Genomic DNA, 21,547 nt, shown 5'->3' with positions numbered 1-21,547 from the left:
TACTGTATATAAAATATGAGTTACATTAATACATCGATTAAAATAATACACGAATTAAATAAGAAAACAAACGTTTCACTTTTTTAAAAACAACTTTAATGGTTAAGTTCAACTTTCCCACATGAATGACGTGTTTTCGGCTTCTACGTGTCACGAGTGTTTCCCCTCTCTTCTGATTGGTCGCTCCCGCTGCTGTTCGCCAAACCAAGATGGCGACCACCCTGGTAGAGCATGTTGTCGCAGATGCAGGAGCGTTTTTAAGGAAAGCTCCTCTCCAGGTGAGTCTGTCCCTCCTGATACAGGTGGACCGGGTTGTGAGGGTGTGATTGACCCGGGAGAGGGGCTTCAGAGACCGGGGGGAGAGGACTCAGCGTGGAGCTGGAGGCCAACAGGTCCCCGACAACAAACCGAGAAACCGGATCGTCTTCTGCTTTCACAGGGACAATAAATGATCCAGGACCATAAAACTGAGTTAAATGTGTTCATCTGGTCCCGGATCTTTAATGTCGTCCAGAGAAAGGAGATCTGGATCAATGGTGTTCAAAGCATCACCGGATGCTGTAGTTCAGGTTTAAACGTAGATGGACAGGTTTTTGGTCCGGATCTGGTCTCTGTTCTCAGACTGTTAAAGGAGAAAAAAACCGTGTTTAGTAAAATAAATATTCACTGGAACTTTAATAAAGATTTTAGCTTGAAGCGCATTAAAAAAATGAATTCTGGCTGCTGCCACGATAAAGATGAGGCTGAAGCTTCCCGATGTTATCTCACTCTGTTGGTTTTATTTGGTAGGAAATCGGCAGGAATATCTACACCCTGAAAGATGTGGTGGAAGAGATCCGAGACAAGCCCACCAGGAGGAGCCTGGCCTTCCTGCCGTACCAGCTGCACTTTAAGGAACCTCATCCAGAGCACATCAGACACGGTGAGCGGGCGTCTGAATCCCAAACCTCTTGTAAAGGTGTGATTTAACATCCTGGTGTCTGTTTTCAGTGACAGAGTTCTCCAAGAAGACCGGGGACTATCCGAGTCTCTCAGCCACCGACATCAAAGTCCTGGCTCTGACCTACCAGCTGGAGCTGGAGAACGTGGGCTCGCAGCACCTGAGGAAGGAGCCGGAGGTTAAGGTACCTGCAGCACACAGACTGGCGCTCCTGTTTGCTGTTTATTCCTAATGTGTTTAATATTTATGTATATTTTTACTCCTGTGCAGTTAGCCTCGCGTGTTCATTGCACCCATACTTTGGTTGTACAATCCCAATAAAGGGTTGTTCTATTCTATTCTATTCTTGACTCTGTACAGCAGACACGTAGAAGTTTAACTCCACACTGTGATAAACTCAGACTCCTCTGGTTATTTTCTGATCCAGGTGAACATTCAGAGCACGCAGCGCCACCCCGAGACTCCGATGAACGTCGCCGGGTTCCACTTTCCTTCCAAGGTGAGAGTCGGACGCTTGTGTCAGCCGTCAGGCCGGCGTGCAGACAGGAACGTTTTCTCACTTTGTGTTTGCGTCTTCAGAAACCTGCGGACAGCACGATTGTCCAACAGACGGAGACGGAAAAGAAGACGCCGAACGAGACCAACGGCGATGAGTTCAACAGCTTCCAGTTCTGGAGGGAGCCGCTGCCGGCCATCGATGACGAGCTGCTGGGTTTACTGGTGAGGAAAGAAACACAGCTCTGTTTGGTTCGATCGTAGATGTTTTGAGACAGTAGCTTTAGAAGTTTCTGTCGTTTAATTTTTGCATCTTTTCCTCATAATGTGAAATTATTTTAATCAGGAAACCAAACTTGAGAGATTTAGGAGAATCTGAACGTCACAGGCAGAAATACTCGACTCCTTTCAAAGTGTTTAAAAAAGTTATTTCCTTTCTTGTAAATCTCTCGTTTCTTTACGCTGTCAGTTAAAATTGGGGAAAATCTGACGATGTACCTTCTGCTGACCTTCGTCTGTGCTTAGTTTTTAAAATACACAATTTTGAGCTTTGTTCTGATGTTGTTTCGGAGCTCGTCTTCATTTCCTCAGACTTTTTCTATTCTTTTGTATTTTTGATGCGACAAACGTTAAAAGCACGATAAGTGACGGTCTGAGACTTCATGCCGTGGCGAGAGGACGAGGAGCACCTGGACCTCACAGTCTCACCGACTCTCGCTGTAATGACTTCCTCAGAGGGTTTTAAATCCCTCTGCTGACACAGACGTCTGTGTTTGCACAGATAGTTTCAATGCTCAGAACCTTTCCTCTGTGAACGTGTCTTAAAGCGATCGTAGAAAACAGGCGAGAAGCTTCAGAAACCGAGCCGAGCTGCCTTTGTTACAAACACATACACAATCTCTCTGCCACTGATGAAACCAGCTCCATTATTCTGACTGTTCTAAGACCAAAGAAGCAGAGTTTAAAGTAACATCCACAGAATAAAATCATGGAGGACGGACTCTGTGAGCTGCATGTGTGAATGTCTGTCCCCTCCCACAGCCAGTGGCGTGGTTCCACCTCTGAGCACAGAGGTTTTGTGGTGCTGTGTCTTTACTGGGTTTTTTCCTGTGAAAACATGTGGAACTGGTTTGGAACATCGTGCAGTGGTTGTTAGTCCTCCACACTGAAGGGAGCCAGCTAGGGTGCTTTGGGGGTCCGACCAGAAAACCTGCAGCGCTGCAGGTTAACTGTTTCACCCAGGACAGAACCAGGACACACTGGAGAGGTTAAAGCTCGCAGCTGGGTGGAAATTCCCGAGAAAATGTCTGAAGAGAGGAACATCTGTTTTCCCCGGCCACTAAGGATGGATGGACAGACAGATGGATGGAGGCATGGGTGGATGGATGGACGGAGGCATGGGTGGATGAATGGAGTTGGGTGCCGTGTTGTTGGAAAAGAGATTGTGTCTCCAGGTTGTGCACGTAAACACAGCATGTGTGTTATCGCTGCTGCTCTGTCAGGGTCCAGCGGAGGGTTTAAAATCGAGCGGCGGACAGAAACAAGCGGACACACGGACGACTTCGGACGGAGACCAGTTCAGCAGCTTTCTGTTCTGGAGGGATCCGCTCCTGACCTTCAGCGATGAGCTGCTGGGTTTACTGGTGAGTTGAAAGGGAAGAATGTTTTCATGCTGGGAGTCTCGTAGAGCAGCTTTGCATGATTCACAGTTCAGAATAATCCTTTGTGTTCCTCTGAGCCTCGGTTCAGCCCCTCAGTGAGCGCTTGTGGCTGAGTGTGACCGGCTGCAGTTTGCAGGAGACCTCGTTCATATTTAAAGGAGCCTCCATGAGACTTTGAGGGCTGCAGGCGTCTTTGTGTTTGCATGGTTTCACACGCCAGTCAGACTCTAGTGCATCAGTGCATTACCCTTTTATTTCTGTTGTTGTGTTGCAGCCTCTGAACTTCATGTGCATGCCCACCACCTCCACCTCCTGCAGCACATTTCAAGAGAAAAAGTAGTTCAAGTGTGATCTGAGGTCTTATTCTTGTAATGTGTAAATAGTGAATCGTGTGGAAAACGTTCCTGACGTTGATGGCGTGGGATAAACAGGGTTTCCTCCTCAACATCTCCCCGTAGGAAAGGATGCATGTGAGAGGAAGCAAGGAGACAAAGGAGGAATTTTACATCTCTCACTGAGTCATAACTTCTGTCACCTGTCAGACTGCAGTGATGATGATGATGATGATGATGATGTTTGTTTACAGAAAGAGGGCAACGAATCACCACAGACAGAGGAGAGGGCGGAGCAAAGGGCGTCGGCGGGCCAATCGGACGACGAGGACAAAGAGAACGAGCCTGATGACGAAGATGACGAGGAGGACGATGACGATGGAGGAGGATGGATCACTCCCGGTAACATCAAAGAGGTGAAAATGGACTCCGCTGATTGGACGGCTCCAGCTGACATCAAAGTCGGCTGTCTCACCACCGACTTCGCCATGCAGGTAACGGATGCAGACGGTGCATTCGCTGTTTTTCACCTTCTGTCTAAAGGTTTGTGTGAATGGTTTCAGTAAACCGCTGCGTGAATAAATATTCTCCTGCTTTACGCCGGACTTCAAAAAGCTTTCGCTGTCTGTGTCCCAGAACGTTCTCATTCAGATCGGACTTCACGTTCTCTCTGTGAACGGGATGCTGATCAAGCAGGCGAGGAACTACATCCTGAGATGTCACGCCTGCTTCAAGTGAGTCCGAACAAAGTTAACAAAACCTCTTCAGGCTGAAAGGGAGGCAGCTCGAATCCGTTCCAGCGAAAAATACAAAACACGACATTTAAAACATTTAAATTTATATCAAGAGTAGAATAAAGGTGCTGAACAAGTGAAAATGTCAGGACTGCTTTATTAAAAGAATAAAGATAAATTAATACATAAATAAAATGGACAAAGTCAATGAAAGGAATAAAATAAATAAATAAATGTATTAAATTGCTGCTTGAGTAGGTTAAAATAAAAATAATAAAACACAGTAAAAATGATGCTTACATAGAAAAATATAATAAAGGTGCTCCAGAGATACAGATGTAAATAAGGTCAAAATAAAACATCATGTAAAAATCTGAATATAATCCATTAAAGTGGCTCTACACCAGGGGTGGGAGGGCCGGCGTCCTGCAGGTTTTAGATCTCACCCTGGGTCAACACACCTGAATCACATGATTAGTTCATTACCTGGTTTCTGGAGAACTTCAGGACATGTTGAGGAGGTCATTTAGACATTTAAATCAGCTGTGTTGGATCTAAAACCTGCAGGACTCCGGCCCTCGAGGCCTGGAGTTCGCCCACGCCTGCTTTAAGAAAAAGCACAGATGTTAAAGTGGATCAGAACGATGGAGCGTGGAGTGCAGGGTTGGAACAAACCTAACATGAGAGGACAGATGTTCCTCAGACGGACAGATGTTAGTGACCTGTCCTGTTCTTAGAGGCTGTAAGGAGAATAAAGCGAGGGGTTGCCCGTCCAGGAGCATTGACCTGTTAAATGTTTCGATTCCAGGACGACGAGCGACATGAACAAAGCTTTCTGTCCTCACTGCGGGAACAGAACCCTGAAGAAGCTGGCGGTGACGGTGAACGAGGATGGCAGCATGCAGATGCATTTCTCCAAAAACCCCAAAGTGTTGAACCCCAGAGGGCTCCGGGTGAGACGCGGCGTTTTATCACTTCTAAAATGACTCTGCGTTCGCATCTGCAGCGTAAATCGTTTTTTCAGACTGCTTCAGTTCTGCCTGAGTCGGGTCTAAACGTCCTAAACATGACCGCTGCCGTCTTGTGTTTCAGCACACGCTGCCTCTGCCTCAGGGGGGAAACACTCCACCAACCCCCAGCTGGTGGAGGACCAGCGCTTCCCCCAGCAGAGGCTCTCCCGGAAGGCTCGCCAGAAGACCGATGTCTTCAACCCGGACTACGTGGCCGGAGCGTCGCCGTTCTGTGAGAACGACATCTACAGCCGAGCCGCCAACCTGCAGATCAGAGACGGCCAGTGTGGCGGCGGCAGGAGGCGGGCCAACCCCAACGCCACCCGCAGGAAGTTCATCAAGAAGAAGTAAAGATGGCGAGCATGCATCGTGTTTAAATTAAAGGACCGGACCGTCATTTCCCAAATCATCCATCGGCTCACGTGCGACAGATTAACTCACCAGGTCTTCTGGTGCGTTCATGGACAGTCAGACATCCAAGACATGAGGATTAACTACAGCTCTAAACACGGTGTTCAAAGCAGAAGAGACGCGCGTGACAGCCAGAGGAAGTCGACACTCGGCGACACACGGGCGAATTAACTGCTGGCAGCACGAGTGACTCTAACAATACCAGCTCCAGATTATTACAGATTACATAGCATCCCTTATGGAACGAGCCAGAATAATAAATACATTAAAAGTGTGTGAAATTTCACATCGGTGTCTGTTTCTGCTCATTACCTCCACCACAGAGGCAGGAGCGCGCTCGGTCTGCAGGGCGGCGACGTGATACAGAGATTCTGCTACATATCAGGATTTCTGTGAGTGAAGAAGGAAGAAATAAAGCTCTGCTCCTAAACACTCGCTGCTGGAGACGTTTCTCCTCCAGTCGATTAGATGAAGGATGGCAGAGGTGGATGAACATCTGTAAGAGCAAACGGCAGTACTGAACGGACCAATAACGGTCACTCTGGGTTACACGGCTACAGCGTGCAGGTGCACATCAGGTTCAGGGTTTAAACAACGACTAAGGTGTAAATCCTCCTTCCTTCAAATTTTGCCAGACGTAATATTCTTATTAAAATATTTGTTTTAGAGAGCAGTGAAACCTTTCACAGCGAGTCTGCTTGAACTACGTTATAGTTTCCAGCTCAGTGTTTATGGCTGATCTTCAGTATTTTACATCTTTATGATAAAAACATCATCATGAGAAACATTTCTAACTGTCCTGTAACGTCGGGGTCCTGCACTGAAAAACGCAAACCGACTTCTCTGCAGTTTTCACTTTGTAAAGCCGGACCAAACGTGACCCTTCAGTGGGCTGCCTCTGGGGCCGAGGGCCACATGTTCGACATAAATAAACTTTATTATTGATTACAATTTCATGCTTTGGCGTGTGGTTAAACGGTAACACCACTGTGTGCCGCATAGTGCTGGACCTTTTATGCCTTTATCTTCTCGTTGCACCTTGTGAGTCACTGAAGTTGTGCCAGAAATGCTGTGTTTCTATGGTAACACAGCATTACATCATTGAATTGTCCCGTCGCCGTCTGACAGTAAAATTACACAAAAACCAACGATTCAAACACGACGCAGAGGGAGAACATGATCACTGGAAGGTTTATATTTTTAAACAGGAAAATAAGACCTAACAGGCAGGTGTAGTAAGGCTGTTAGTTGGTGGAAGTAGCGTCCACGAGGTGCTCACCTGTAGATCTGTGAAGGTGGAGATCCTTGAGTTTATCTTCAGATATTCCAGACAGGTGGAGATCAGCTCAGACTGACCGTGACTGTGCAGAAACTGCAGTACGCTCCTTTAAACATGAGACTGACTCGTCAATATAATTGATCTTTATTGATTTCCAATGAATCTTTGAATCAAAGTGAAAGATTTAAGTGTCCAGACAGTTTAACAAACCCACCATGTAAATCAGACACAGCTGACGGACTACAACTCCCAGCTGACGGACTACAACTCCCAGCTGACGGACTACAACTCCCAGCTGACGGACTACAACTCCCAGCTGACGGACTACAACTCCCAGCTGCCTCAGCAGAAAAAGCTCAAAGATGAGGCCGACGCTGGATGAAAATGCAGAGTCAGTTTCTGCCCTTCAGGACTTTCCTATAATAAACCAAACTTTTGGTTTTCTCACATTTCTGACACGTTACCAGGAAAACACAAACATTCAGTTTTTCCTTCTTAAAGGACGAGAACGAGCTGAAGATCTCCGGGAGCAGAGTTAAAATCAGGTGGACTCCATCATCGATGGAAAAAGAAGCAAACTAAACTATTTGCTTATTTTCCTTCTACGTTAGTGAGTAAACCTTTAAATAAGAGAAGAAATGTCACCATTAAAGCCTTTTTCTCACATATATAAAAATATTTTAATGCTTCAGTTTTGACAGATGTCCGTCACAGGATACAGTTTAGAGCCAGCGTTTCCTCGCCTTCACTCCTCGTCCTGCTTCGGCTCTTTAAACTCTGTCTTTGTCAGTTCAGCTCCGGGTTTGGAGTCTCTGACATCGGATGGGGTCGGCGCCGGTTCTTTGGGCTCCATGTCAAACGTCAGGCTGCTCAATTCTGCCGTAATGTCGACCTCTGGCACCGGCGGCTCCTTCTGAGGAAGCAGGAAGTCCAGAGGCTCGAGGACTGTGGCGAGGTCGATGGAGCCCAGATGGCCGTACTTGTGCAGCTGGGTGGGAGGAACACCTGCGGAGAGACAACAGATTTGATTCAGACCAAACTCTGCTGCTCAGCACTTCTTAAGCTATTTTAGCCATTACAAAGAATAACTTTGAGAAGAGAGTCCAGGGCAAAAAAAGAAAAAGAGGTTAAAGATTTTTTCTCTTTTAAACTAATTTTGTGAAGTTTTCTTCTCATTGACTGATTGGACCAAAAGTTTAACTTTACTACACAAAAAAAGCTTGTGTGGTGATTTTGTGGTTTTATTAGTGCCCCCTACAGGCTGAAGCGGTCATTACTCCAAATTCAGACCATGGTTTCACAAATGTCCCAGTGGCTACGCCCATCTTTTATGTACAGTCTACCATGTACGTTCATGCGGTTTCCAGCCCGAGACCGAAGGTGACCAACAAGAACAACAACGCAAGGACAACAGTTTAAACTGAGACCGCATTATTGGAATAACGGCTTCACTTCCAGGCCCGTCGTTAAACGTCTTCAGCATCACCGCGTCCGTTTTAAACGAAGAAACAAACTCAGACGTTGCTGCGAGTCCTCACCCAGGATGAGAGCGAGCTGAGCCGGTGGAAACAGGACCTGCAGGCAGCGGTTCAGGAAGGGCAGCAGGTCTTCAGCGTACGCACAGCAGAACTGAATAAACAGCTCCTTCTCCCGGCTGCTGAAGGCCGTCTCCTCCGCCCGGTGAAACACCAGAATCTGACGGGTCACCTGACAAAAAACGACACCGTCAGCAGCTGTTAATCCAGCATCAGTCTGACTTTAACCCAGATTACACCAAAGATCCAGCTGCTCACCATCTTCAGGGCTTCCTCCAGGCATTTGGTGACATTCTCCACCACTCCGATGGGGCAGCAGAGGCGGAGGTCGTTGAAGGCGGTCAGGATGTTGTTGAGAAAGCAGGCGAGCGGCTGGAAGTCCAGCAGGGACATTGGGGGCTGCAGGGTGCCGGGCTGCGGGGCGGGGGCTACGACGGGGATGGTCCCTGCCAGCACTGAGGGCAGGGCGATGAGGGTGTACAGGTTCATGTCCTCCTGGAACTTTTCCACCGCCTCCTTCACGGCTCCGCGGAACGTGTCCACCGCCACCCGCTGGAACATGGGCGCCAGCTGCCCGCGGAAGTCCGCCCCCACCCTGCTGAAGGACAAACCGAAGTACATGCACTGACCCAGCAGGGAGTCCAGGCGGCTGCCCACACCCCGCTGCAGGTCCCTCTCTAAGGTCTCCAGGAACTCTGCCACCTTGTGCACCACCCAGCCGTGGAAGATGGCGCCCTCGTTCACAGCCATGAGCCCACCGGCGGGGGGCACTAGCGGGTCCTCGTCAGAGAAGATGGCTCTGTACTGGGTGATGATGTCAAACATGTGCACCCTGCAGGCCTCGATGGTCTTGGTGATGTGAAAGTAAGCATCGTTTTCAGGGATGGCGGCGAGGATGGAGTGCAGCCAAGTGCTGCGAGCCTGCAGGAACTTCACCCGCAGCTCCGCCTCCGTGAACACGTCCATACGCCGCAGGTAACCGATGACGCGGAGGCACACGGGAAGCTGGGAGTTGCTGCGGAGCTGCTGCAACAGCTGGTTGAGCATCAGCTGAGCCGACTGACGCACTTCACGCACGATACCCTAAAGATGGAGAAGGTCAAAGGTTAGAGGAGCCGAAACATTAGATGTTCTCCACAGTGACCTTTTCTGTTTTATATCTCAGCAAAGAGAAAGTTTCTCAACTGTTTTTCTCCAGTTTTTGTCAATTTAGAGTTTAAACTAGCGATTTCCAGCCTGTACCTGAACCTGAGCCCCATCAACAACCTCCCGCAGTCACATTTTAGCTTTTTCACCTTCTCTGAAAGCCTGCTTTATTCCAGCTGGCCAACACCTGGAAGCCTGCTGAGGGGCAACACCCAGAGCTTGTTAGCTGTGCACGTAACAAAAGAAAACTGAGTATTCAGAGCGGTCTGGAGCCTGAGCTCTTTAATTCTCTTCACACGTGTAATTGTTTATTTGAACATTTTTTCTCCAACATCACACGACAGAAAATCAAAGAAAAGTAACGTTTATTTAGCCCTAACAGTTCATTTTCCTAAATAACATTTAGAGTTTCATTCAGGCAGTAAAAAAACCCCAAACACACCCGCTTTTTGGTCAGCCTGGTCTGGACTCACCTGGATGACGGGCAGCGACGAGTGTTTCTTCTCCAGCCTCTTCACGTATGCCGCCAGCTCCAGAGCCTCTTCGTAGTAGCCGTTGCGGACGCAGGTGTCCATGAGCTGAGGAATCTCCAGAATCTCCAGGATCTCCGTGTGGCGGTTCAGAGTGAGGCTGTTCATCCGGCGGCTTGCTCCGATCTCCTCCGCCTCTTTCATGAAGTGCCTGAAAACAAAATGAGCCCCCAAAGCTCAGAGAGACAGCACAACAGCAAAAACACAACTATGTGTAACACGTAACACTTTATAGCTCTAAGAACCTTTTATTATCTTTCATTAATGTTCCCAGTCTGTAGTTTTGTTCTGGTTGTGGCTAAAGTCTGGCTGCCTGTTTTTTATTCTGAAAGGAGGCTGACGAGCCAGCTCAAGGGAAATTAATCTGCTGCTGTTTTATTCCCAGTCAATTCACCTTCTGTGGCATATTCCTAAGAAAATAACTAAGTTATTCACTTTGTGATCCTACAGTGAGCTACAATAATAATAATCTGCATCTCTCTCCTTGATCAGTTCATCCTGTGTGCTTTTTAAAAAATATCTAAAGTTTTTATTAACCTAACAGTAAATGATGACACTTTTATAGACCCCAGTTTCCTCCTGCTGACATCCCCTCCACAGGGAGCCACCGACCTGCAATTCTCTCCGAAGCGGGGCAGCTTGTCCAGCAGCCGGGACACGCTGCTCTCCACCCGCCCGAAGTCCCGGTAGATGTGCTCGGTGCAGTCGGCGGTGCGGATGAAGGTCTGGTAGTTGGAGAAGGCCAGCTCCCGGGTCTGCTGCAGGATCTGAGCCCGCTCCTCCGCCAGCCTCTCCGGCTCCCGACCCAGCTTCTCCACCCCGAAGGAGCTGAGCTCCGACAGGTAGGCCGCGAAGTCCGGGTTGTCCCTCCAGCTGTCCGGGAAGCTGTCCTTAAAGATGGACGCCAGGATGCTCTCATCCTCCACGTCCACCGCCGCCATGTTTACCGCTGCAGGTTCACGGAGTCCCGGTTCACAAACTGACAGATTTCCTGGTTGTAAACAACCGGAACATCCAGTGCTGACGAACACGTCCCGGTTCTTCTTCTTCTCCTTCTGACGCGTGTCAAAAAAGCTTAAAGGTGAAATACTGCCACCTGCCGGTGTTGTGCCAAAAAGTCATTTCCGAAGTTTCTTTGTTTTTGTTTTGTTTTGACTGTATACTATAATAGGTATATATGAAATACATAGAATATATTTGTGACTCTGATTTATTGAGTTATTATATCTATTTTGTCCTTTTTGGTCACTTAAATCATGTTTCTATAACTGTGACGTTACATTTGTTGGCCACGTCTCTCAGGAAAAAGACATTTCTGTTGCTAAAAACTGATAACTCAGCTATTATCAAGGCAGCTTCTGCCTTGAGATAGGATTTCTCTTTTTTTTGTGGAAAGTGAATGAATTATTCATGAGAGAGATGTCTAACACTTTTTTCACAGATTACAGGCCAACAATTAATTTATGACTGTTTAAATGTTTTTGCAAATATCACCAACACCAATATGAATAATTACTAGGATACTGATTTACCTGTATAATAATATGATAATAATATTCTAAGTACATTACAGTACAGTAAGTATATATGATACTGTAATAGAAAAATTACACACACTCGTTAACCTCTCAGTGAACCTCTGCACCAAAGCCTAGTGAGGCTAAAAATAGCCTAAATTAATTTAAACGAATTACGTTATTACAACTAATGCATAGACTGGCCATGGGCATACCGGGCATTTGGTGATTTTTCGTTTTTATGGGCCGATGGTTTTTTGTTTGTTTGTAACAGTATAAACAATGAAAGGTGGTGGATTGGCCAGATGCTGGCAGATGTGTAAGAAGTTGTTTGGTGGTGGCTATGGCGGAGCTCCCACTGAGGCCAGCAGGTGGATGAGGGAAAGGGGAGGCAGGAGGAGGAGGAGAGCCCCGAGGCGGCCGCCGGTCCGAGTGTCAGGTGAACTGAACTTCAGGTAAGAAGTTATGAGCTGCAGTCTATCTGGGTCAGATATAAACCAAGTTTAGGTGGAGTTTATTTTCATGTTGCTGACTTTTTACAGTCAGTTACAATAACTTGTACTGACAGAGTTCCTATACAGCTGGGTGGTGCTATGATGTTACTGATAGTGAACTTTACTTTATTCATAAGGTTAGTTAGTAGAGTTGCCAACCGTCCTGTAAAAACGGAATCATCAGAGAAAATATTACGCGTTTCGTGTTGAGCTGAGAAGAGACGCAGTTTGTCCCGGACTTCAGCTATAATGAAAAAGACACAAAGCTGGATTTATTCTGCGTCTTTACGCTGTTAGCTGCCTCTTCTTCGCTCATTCAATCATGAAACTGATCAATGATCAACTGATCGGCTTTTCTCTCTCGTTTGTTGATCGCCCACTTTGCGCCAGAAACAGGAAACCAGCAGATGTCGCGCTAAACAACAGCAGCACGTTTAAGCTGGATCAGCTGTTGTTAGAATTTATTTAATATTAATTTCTAGTATCAGCTGATGTTTGCTGGAGCCACAGCTGTAAAACTGCTGGTCATGATGTCGGTTTGGTTATGTGAGAGGGAAACATGAAGATGAAACCAGGAGATGTTCTTACTGGATCATCAGAGCTGAACAGGTGATGGAGAAACAGGTTTACCTTTTAGGTGACATGAATGAGTTGAAGTTATCAACTGTTTCTGAGAGACAAATAACACCAGGATCCTTTTTTATGTAGCTGACAGCTGGTAACTGTGCAGGGGCGGGTCTAGCAAAGTTTTGCCAGGGGGGCAGGTAGGGCATTAACAGGGAGAGGGGGGCACAAAGAAATACTTTTCTTTCTTATTCTCATTTAAAATGTCTCGCTTTTAATAAATAATTATCTGAATCTTACAACCAAAGTTTTCATCTGATGTACAATGTATAGAAATCCTACATATACCAACAAGACTGTACATCACTGTCACAACAGCGTTTGTTTTCATTCAAAGGCTTTATGGCTTTTCCTGTAATACCTGGTGGGCCGGTCACTAGTCAAAATGCCCGGACCGATTTTTTGTCCCAATCCAGCCCTGAACTAATGAATTAATTTCCTAATTAATTTAGTTTTATTTTAGTTTTGTAAATACACAATGTCATTTTAGATAGCTTTCATTTTCTTACAAAGCTGCTTTTCTTTCAGTGCAGCTTAAATCATTAGAGGCAAATTTAGAGGGGGCGGGTAACCAGGTTTATGAGAAACTAAAAACCAAATTTAGAAAAGGGACAGATATGTGAGGGGGAAAATATTTAATCACAAGAAAATAAAAGATGCATTTAGGAGAAATTATAAGGAAAAAAATCTAAATTTACCAGAAAAGATTTGAGAAAAAGGGAAAAGTTTGGCAAACGTAACAAAAATAAAAACAAAGAGAAACATGTCAAATCTGGAGAAATGGAAATTTAAGATAAATACCGCTAAGTTAACGGCGCTACTGAAAAGTTCAACCTAGTGATCGTTTTCTACAGTCATGACTTCGAAGCGTATTTGTTAATAAAGTTGTTTGGGGGAAAAGGGTAATGACGTCACCGGAAGTGAGGTGTGTGATTCAGTTGCTAAGCTGCAGCCGAGCAGTAAACGGACCGTCGACAAGTTGCTGTCGCCGTCTCACCGGATCAACTTTAAGCCGTCCGTCGGTGACCGACAGACCGAGGTAAGCTCCCCAACGCCAGACTGCGTCTGCTCGGTCCAAGTTCCGCCGGGGAGCCGCTGCTCCTGACGCCGATGCCCGGCCTCAGTGTTCGGCTAACGTTAGCCCGGAGCTCGGTACGGCGGGTGGTTAGGTCAGCACCGGTGTTCCAGATCAACTGGCGTTTAGATCAACTGGCGTTTAGATCAACTGGCGTTTAGATCGCGAAAACAGCAAACAAGTAACACCACGCCGATGTTGTTCACAGGACACAAAGAGTAAACGATCGTTTACTCTTTGTGTCCTGTGAACAACATACTTGTTTGCTGTTTTCGCGATCTAAACGCCAGTTGATCTAAACGCCAGTTGATCGCGTCGCGCATGAGGATATCACCAGGTAAACTCGCCACATTTTTAAACATTTTGTTGTTCAACAGCATCAAGACTGACGGAGTGTGTTTGAGACAACCTCACAAGTGTCACAGGTGACACATTTGGCGTTTTTTTGCTGGTTTGTCGGTAGGAGCTCCTGAAACGCAAGACTGCCACACATCTGTTCGACCAACGCCAGTTGATCTAAACGCCAGTTGATCTAAACGCCAGTTGATCTAAACGCCAGTTGATCTGGAACACCCGCCACAGAGTCAGAGTTAACGGGTTAAAGTGGGGAGCAGACGGACCTCCTCTGCTGTGTTAGTCTGAACATGAGCTCGTCTGTGGTTTAATGAGCTTAATGAAGAACCTTAATGAGATTACCTGAAGTTAGCTGAAGCTCCAGGAGAGCAGAGCAAACACTCCTGACCACAACAGCACTGCTCAGTTAGTTTACCGGTGTTTTCATACACGTTATGATCTGAGAAAAATGCGCCAGTTTCCATAAAGCGGAACAGAAATGTTCGCTTCAGTCTGCAGACAGTAACACATGAAGGTTCTTGCAGATTTTAAGTATTATTTTTGTGTTAGAAAAATAGATATTATCTAACAGTTTGGATGTAGATGAAGGTGCTGATGAGGATGAGAAATATCTTATTTATCCCATATTTGGGAGACTTTTGTTATAGCAGGAAATGAATATCAGACACCAACCGACATCACCTGATAACACCAAACAAGATTTATTCTGTTTGTTCATTTGTGAAATCTTGTGTTTGCAGGTGAAGAATTATGTTATTTAAGAAAAAAATTCAAGGAGTTTGAATTGTGCGGTTGCTTTGAGGTTGTTGATGATGTATCTGCACCGTGTCTTTATGGATCACGAGATGAACTGTGGTACTGCATGAGGAAGTCGGGAGTAGCAGAGAAGGATGTGAGGGTGGTGCAGGACATGTATGAGGACGGAGAGAGACAGTGGTGAGGTGTGTGGTAGGAATGACAGATGGGTTCAAGATGGGGGTGGGATTACATCAGGGATCTCCTCTGAGCCCCTTCTTGTTTGCTGTGGTGATGGGGACAGGCTGATAGACGAGGCCAGGCAGGAGTCTCTGTGGATCGTGATGTTTGCAGATGACACCGTGAGCTGCAGTGGGAGCAGGTCGAGGTATGCTCTGAACACAAGAGGAATGAAAGTCAGTAGGAGGAAAATAGCTGAACCGAAGAGGATAACGTGCCACTCGTCTCACTCTCATTCACACAATGAGAGAGACGAGTGGAAAGGTTAACATGCAAGCACCGGAGGTAGTGCCAAATGAATAATTGTTTCTGAGACGTGAGATGTGGGAATTTATGGATTTAAAATTTATCGCTCAAGCAGCCTCAGAAAGGCAGAAGTGTGACAGTTTTTTATAAAGCTAGGTCTTTAACTGCTGTTGACTTTGACCCTGGCACGTTCTCCTCTTTGGCTCAGCTATTATAATGAAATCATTCTGGTAGGTGATTTTAATTGGGATCGGTTTTCTCCTGTGTCTGATTATTTTAAGGCACACTGTTTTTAATCTAACACAAATGACTAAAGCCCCACACACCTTATTCCCCAGATAAATCATCTTTGATTAATGTGCCACATCATTTCTCCACAGCAGTTTTTACCAGCGACTTGACTGATCGCTGCGTGGTTGGTGCTGCGAGGAACAGTTTCATGCTCTGAGCATCATCACAAACAGAAATTTAAAGCTTTTACATGAGCAAGCCTTTTGTCACGACTTCATGAATTTACATTGGGTCAGTTTTACATTGATGGACGGTGTTAACTTAGCTTGTAAATATTACTCTGAGAGTTTTATCTGCCTTGTGGACAAACATGCTGCTTTTAGCCAGGTCAGAGTGAAAGGGCGGGACAGGAAGCAGCCCTGAGCAGCTTCAAGAAAGTCCGACACTGATGCCAATGGCTAAGGTTTGGCAGCTGCGTAATAGCTTCGCTGCTTCTATTAGGAAATCCAAATGTGATCACTTTCTGATCTTAACCACTGACAGTCTCAAAGTCCCTGGGACGCTTTGGCAGACTATAAATTCTCTCTCTGACAGCTTTGAAGAGCATTAACATTAAAAAGTCACCGGTCCAGACAGTCTGTCTCCGTTTTTCTTGCGTCTGCTTGCAAGCATCATAGATGAGCCAGCGTCTTATATTTTTAATCTTTCCATACAACTGAACACTTCAGCAGAGATCCCAGTGTGCCTTTGTACTGCCCTCCTGAAAGGTGATGATTCTTGGATGGTAATAATATGAACCAATCTGCAAACTCTGTATTTTAGCTGAGATTCTTTAATGGCTGAGGAATAATCAACCTTAGAGCTATCAGAATGAAAATGATATTTTATCTCTCCAGTACTGTAACTTAAAGGTTTAAAATTTAAAGTTCTCAATGATATCTACGAGGCCCTGGAAGCAAAGAAATACTGCACCCCTCTTTTTATTGATCGAAAGCCTCCGGCACTGTTGATCGTGGGGTTTTATGTCAGAGGTTATTGGAAAAGGGCCGTTCAGACCAAGCTAAGCACCTTTCTCACCATAAGCAGTGTGTGCAGTTTAATGGTCTCTCTTCCAGTTTTTTAAATGTGACTGATGGAGTGCCACAGGTTTCTGTCTTGGGACCTGCGTTATTTACTATTTATGTCAGTGCTGTGGGACAAAATCTAAGTGCAACTGCCTATTTTTACGCAGATGATTAATTGTGGTAATAATCTGGTACCCTGGTATCGACATGGTTTTCGAACATTTGCAGTTAGCTTTTGATCGTACACAGTCACAGCTGTTTCTGCTAAGGCTGTCTTTGAAATGCATCTATAAAAAAAACCACGGTTGTGTTCTTCTCAGAGGGTTCGGTTAACCCTAATCCTAACTTCCCTCTCTTGTATCTTCTCAAGGTACATGTATTAACAATGAAGCTGTGGAGTCTTACAAACATCGAGTTCCTGTTGAAGCTAGGCTGAAGCTGGAGTTTTGTTTTTCTTAGAAATGGATCGTTGGACTTTGTTTATCACGGCATTAAGATTTATCACCGGCTCAAAACCTTTAGCACACCACTGTACTTTATATTCACTGGTTGATTAGTCCTCATTAGCCTCATGCAGGATGGTTCATTGATAGCATTTTGTCTCTAAATTCATTTCTGGTTTACTCGTCTCCTATTTGTCAGATTACCTGTAATCTGACAAATAGTTTAGTCACAATCTGCGGTCTCAGGACTTCTTTGCACTCACTGTTCAGACCTCAGAGAGAAGGTATTCTCCTTTTCTGTCCCGTCCTCATGGATTACATGACAGAAGGATTTCAGGCTCTCAGCTGATTTTGCTCGTAGACTTTAAAAGACGCATAAATGGTTTTGTGAAATCATCACTGGGAATCTTGTTTTTAGTTTGACTGTGTAGACACTTGGTAAAATATTCAATATTTTATTGGTGTTATTTTATTATGCCTGTTTGAAACAGGTCTCTCTTGTAAATGAGGCATTGAGTCTCAGGACTATTTGTATAAATAAAGGTAAAATGAACAAGCACTTGGTGACAGTGGTGAGGAAAATCTTATTGTCACAGGAAGTAACCTCGAGAAGAACCACGCTCGGGGAGGGGCCGGTATGGGAGTGAGGGGAGGAAAAGAAAACACTCAGTGCATCATGGGAATCCTTCAGCAGCCTGAGACTATAGCAGGAGAAATCTGCTCTCTCTTTCTGGTCCCTGTCAGCACTCTTGCTGCAGCATTTTGGATCAGCTGAAGGCTTTTCAGGGAGTTTTTAGGACATCCTGATAATAATGAATTACAGTCGTCCAGCCTGGAAGTAATAAATGCATGAACTAGTTTTTCAGCGTCACTCTGAGACAGGATATTTCTAATTTTAGAGATGTTGCACAAATGGAAGAAAGCAGTCTTACATATTTGTTTAATATGTGCGTTGAAGGACATGTCCTGGTCAAAAATGACTCCAAGGTTCCTCACAGCGTTACTGGAGGCCAAGGTAATGCCATCCAGGGTAAGAATCTGGTTAGATACTATATTTGTAGGAAATTAACGGTCATCAAGGTTTTTATATCTTTAAGACATTCCTGCAGTTTAACTAACTTATATCATCTGGCTTCTGGCTTGTATACAGTGTTTTCCAATAATAGATGAGTTTAAATACTTGGGGTCAACCATCCAAAACAAGGGACAGCACACAAGAGACATGAAGAAGTGTGCAGGCTTGGTGGAGTTTCAGGGGTGATTTGTGACAGAAGGACGGCAGCCAGCATGAAAGGGAGGGTTTACAGGGTGGTAGTGACACCTGTGTGGTTTGGAGGCCGAGCTGAAGACGATGGTATCTTCACTGGGAGTAGAAATGAGAGCTCAGCGTCAGAGAGGCGAGACTGAGACGGTTTTATATGTCTTATCTCTTCTATCACTTATTTATCACTGTGTTGTGTTCCTGCAGGTGTTTGACGCTCAGTGCAAACACTAAATCAGAATCAGAATCAGAATACTTTATTGATCCCTGGGGGAAATTATTTTTTGTTACAGTGCTCCATTTTAAACCAGGAGAATTAACCTCAGCCGGGGTCGTCAAACACAGCAGCCAGTCTCCCAGTATGACCAGTATGGCTGCCTCCAGCACAACCAAGATCGCATGGCGCCTTCGTGAGTATTAAAGTTACTCAAACGATCATCACACCCTTCCTGTCCAGCAGCCCAGCCCGACCTGAATTTGTTCCTCCTTTGTTGCCGTACAGAGGAGTTCGAGGCTCAATCCAGCTCCATTTCCTGTCTGGCTCTGGGGAAAAGCTCGGGCCGCCTGCTGGCCACAGGAGGAGAGGACTGCAGGGTCAACATCTGGGCCGTCAGCAAGGCCAACTGCATCATGGTGAGTCCCCCGCAATGCAAAATGCGATGGGTTTCTAATTTTTAAGGTTTCCGTCGAGGTTTTTTAGGCCTGAAACATGAGCAGATTCAAAGGAACCCATCCTTTACCTACTGCTCTTCTGCAGTCTGCAGGTCATGATGCCCACACCTGCCTCTCTCCTGTCACCACCTCACGCTTTTATCTTTATTATTGATTCATTTCTGATTGTTAAATGATTAAAACAGAGTTCGCTCCATGGGAATTAAACAGACTCATGTTTCCCCTCCACTGCTCGCCATCTTCCTCCAACTAAACTAACCTGCCTGACCTCTTACGTTGTGTGTAGTGCACCACATCATGGCAGAGCGCAGACTGTATACAGGGAGTGCAGAATTATTAGGCAAATGAGTATTTTGTCCACATCATCCTCTTCATGCATGTTGTCTTACTCCAAGCTGTATAGGCTTGAAAGCCTACTACCAATTAAGCATATTAGGTGATGTGCATCTCTGTAATGAGAAGGGGTGTGGTCTAATGACATCAACACCCTATATCAGGTGTGCATAATTATTAGGCAACGTCCTTTCCTTTGGCAAAATGGGTCAAAAGAAGGACTTGACAGGCTCAGAAAAGTCAAAAATAGTGAGATATCTTGCAGAGGGATGCAGCAGTCTCAAAACTGCAAAGCTTCTGAAGCGTGATCATCGAACAATCAAGCGTTTCATTCAAAATAGTCAACAGGGTCACAAGAAGCGTGTGGAAAAACCAAGGCGCAAAATAACTGCCCATGAACTGAGAAAAGTCAAGCGTGCAGCTGCCAAGATGCCACTTGCCACCAGTTTGGCCATATTTCAGAGCTGCAACATCACTGGAGTGCCCAAAAGCACAAGGTGTGCAATACTCAGAGACATGGCCAAGGTAAGAAAGGCTGAAAGACGACCACCACTGAACAAGACACACAAGCTGAAACGTCAAGACTGGGCCAAGAAATATCTCAAGACTGGTTTTTCTAAGGTTTTATGGACTGATGAAATGAGAGTGAGTCTTGATGGGCCAGATGGATGGGCCCGTGGCTGGATTGGTAAAGGGCAGAGAGCTCCAGTCCGACTCAGACGCCAGCAAGGTGGAGGTGGAGTACTGGTTTGGGCTGGTATCATCAAAGATGAGCTTGTGGGGCCTTTTCGGGTTGAGGATGGAGTCAAGCTCAACTCCCAGTCCTACTGCCAGTTTCTGGAAGACACCTTCTTCAAGCAGTGGTACAGGAAGAAGTCTGCATCCTTCAAGAAAAACATGATTTTCATGCAGGACAATGCTCCATCACACGCGTCCAAGTACTCCACAGCGTGGCTGGCAAGAAAGGGTATAAAAGAAGAAAAACTAATGACATGGCCTCCTTGTTCACCTGATCTGAACCCCATTGAGAACCTGTGGTCCATCATCAAATGTGAGATTTACAAGGAGGGAAAACAGTACACCTCTCTGAACAGTGTCTGGGAGGCTGTGGTTGCTGCTGCACGCAATGTTGATGGTGAACAGATCAAAACACTGACAGAATCCATGGATGGCAGGCTTTTGAGTGTCCTTGCAAAGAAAGGTGGCTATATTGGTGGCTGATTTGTTTTTGTTTTGTTTTTGAATGTCAGAAATGTATATTTGTGAATGTGGAGATGTTATATTGGTGTCACTGGTAAAAATAAATCATTGAAATTCTGCACTCCCTGTATAAAGGATGGGTGTAGATTTGAATTCTGAAAAGTGAAGCTTAAACCTGCGTTTTTCATGGATGTCCAGCAGGGGGCGACTCCTCTGACTGTGAATAGAAGTCTGTGAGAAAACGAGCCGCCTCCTCACCTGATCTCTGAGCTCAGTAAACAGTTTCCTGACGGCTTTATGGTCTCAGTCGCTGTTTTCAGGTCTTATTGAATAAAAGATGAAGCTCATTTTGGAAATGATGGTTTCCATTAGTGTTCAGGGGACGATAAAGCAGGAGATGAAGGTGGGCTTATTTTGTGATTGACAGGTGACGTGGTGTCCCTCAGCAGCTTCACTAACACTAACATTTTGATATACAGTCTGTGTTTTGAGTTTTTGAGAAAGGAGCGAGGTGCAGTTTTAGGTGATGATGTCTGTTCTGACTGTTTCCTCTCAGAGTCTGACTGGTCACAAGAACCCAGTGGAGTCTATCCATTTCAACGTGTCGGAGGAGCAGGTCGCCGCCGGGTCGCAGTCAGGTTCAATACGAGTCTGGGACCTGGAGGCTGCCAAGAGTAAGACTCTGTCTGTTCTGTGGCTACGAGGCTTTTTAGTCAAAGCTTCACCGCCTCTAAACTGTCTGTGTGCGTAATTTATCTGCACAGGTGCTTTAGATCAGCGGTGGACAGCGTAAGGTTCACACTGACAAAGAGAAGTGAAGTGAGCGAACCAGTCGATTAGAAATATGACACACAAAGAGCTGAAACATGTTAAAATCAACTTGCTTTTTTTTATTAGTGTGGTGAGTTTTTTCTAAATTTCTGAGTGCAAAGTTTGAGCTATGAGCTCTTCCACCTCTGCTGCCTCGAGGACACAGGACATCCGT

At 45.6% G+C, this 21,547-nt stretch overlaps 3 protein-coding genes across 5 annotated transcripts in view; 2 read left to right on the top strand and 1 right to left on the bottom strand.

Moving 5' to 3' along the window:
- Positions 1–166: 166 nt before the first annotated feature.
- On the top strand, positions 167–5,869 carry LOC309709195 (RNA-binding protein NOB1-like). The gene is given in 11 exon segments (XM_082537716.1): positions 167–278; positions 790–922; positions 991–1,124; positions 1,368–1,439; positions 1,520–1,660; positions 2,938–3,078; positions 3,683–3,922; positions 4,065–4,162; positions 4,971–5,115; positions 5,255–5,270; positions 5,273–5,869. Coding segments are annotated over 11 exon segments (1,440 nt in total). The 5' UTR covers positions 167–209; the 3' UTR covers positions 5,524–5,869.
- A 1,121-nt stretch (positions 5,870–6,990) lies between these two features.
- On the bottom strand, positions 6,991–11,206 carry cog8 (component of oligomeric golgi complex 8). The gene is made up of 5 exons (XM_082537687.1): positions 10,686–11,206; positions 10,017–10,224; positions 8,656–9,480; positions 8,401–8,569; positions 6,991–7,867 (listed from the first exon to the last, which is right to left on the bottom strand). Exons 1-5 carry the CDS (start codon positions 11,012–11,014, stop codon positions 7,608–7,610), a joined length of 1,791 nt encoding a protein of 596 aa, XP_082393813.1. The 5' UTR covers positions 11,015–11,206; the 3' UTR covers positions 6,991–7,607.
- A 2,165-nt stretch (positions 11,207–13,371) lies between these two features.
- LOC309709147 (uncharacterized protein) overlaps positions 13,372–21,547 on the top strand; it is a 51,112-nt gene continuing 42,936 nt past the window's right edge. The window contains exons 1-5 of one of the 3 annotated variants that reach the window (XM_082537638.1): positions 14,887–15,078; positions 15,177–15,260; positions 18,651–18,767; positions 18,860–18,990; positions 21,119–21,236. In XM_082537638.1, the coding sequence (XP_082393764.1) occupies positions 18,719–18,767; positions 18,860–18,990; positions 21,119–21,236 (298 nt within the window). In that variant the 5' untranslated portion in view covers positions 14,887–15,078; positions 15,177–15,260; positions 18,651–18,718. The other 2 variants (XM_082537637.1, XM_082537636.1) reach the window with 2 other exon arrangements.

Source organism: Aulonocara stuartgranti, assembly GCF_965226115.1.
Source record: "Aulonocara stuartgranti genome assembly, chromosome: 1".
NCBI classification, from domain to species: Eukaryota; Metazoa; Chordata; class Actinopteri; order Cichliformes; family Cichlidae; genus Aulonocara; species Aulonocara stuartgranti.
The sequence above is the reverse complement of the archived record's forward strand: the minus strand, read 5'-3'. Positions and strand labels throughout refer to the sequence as shown.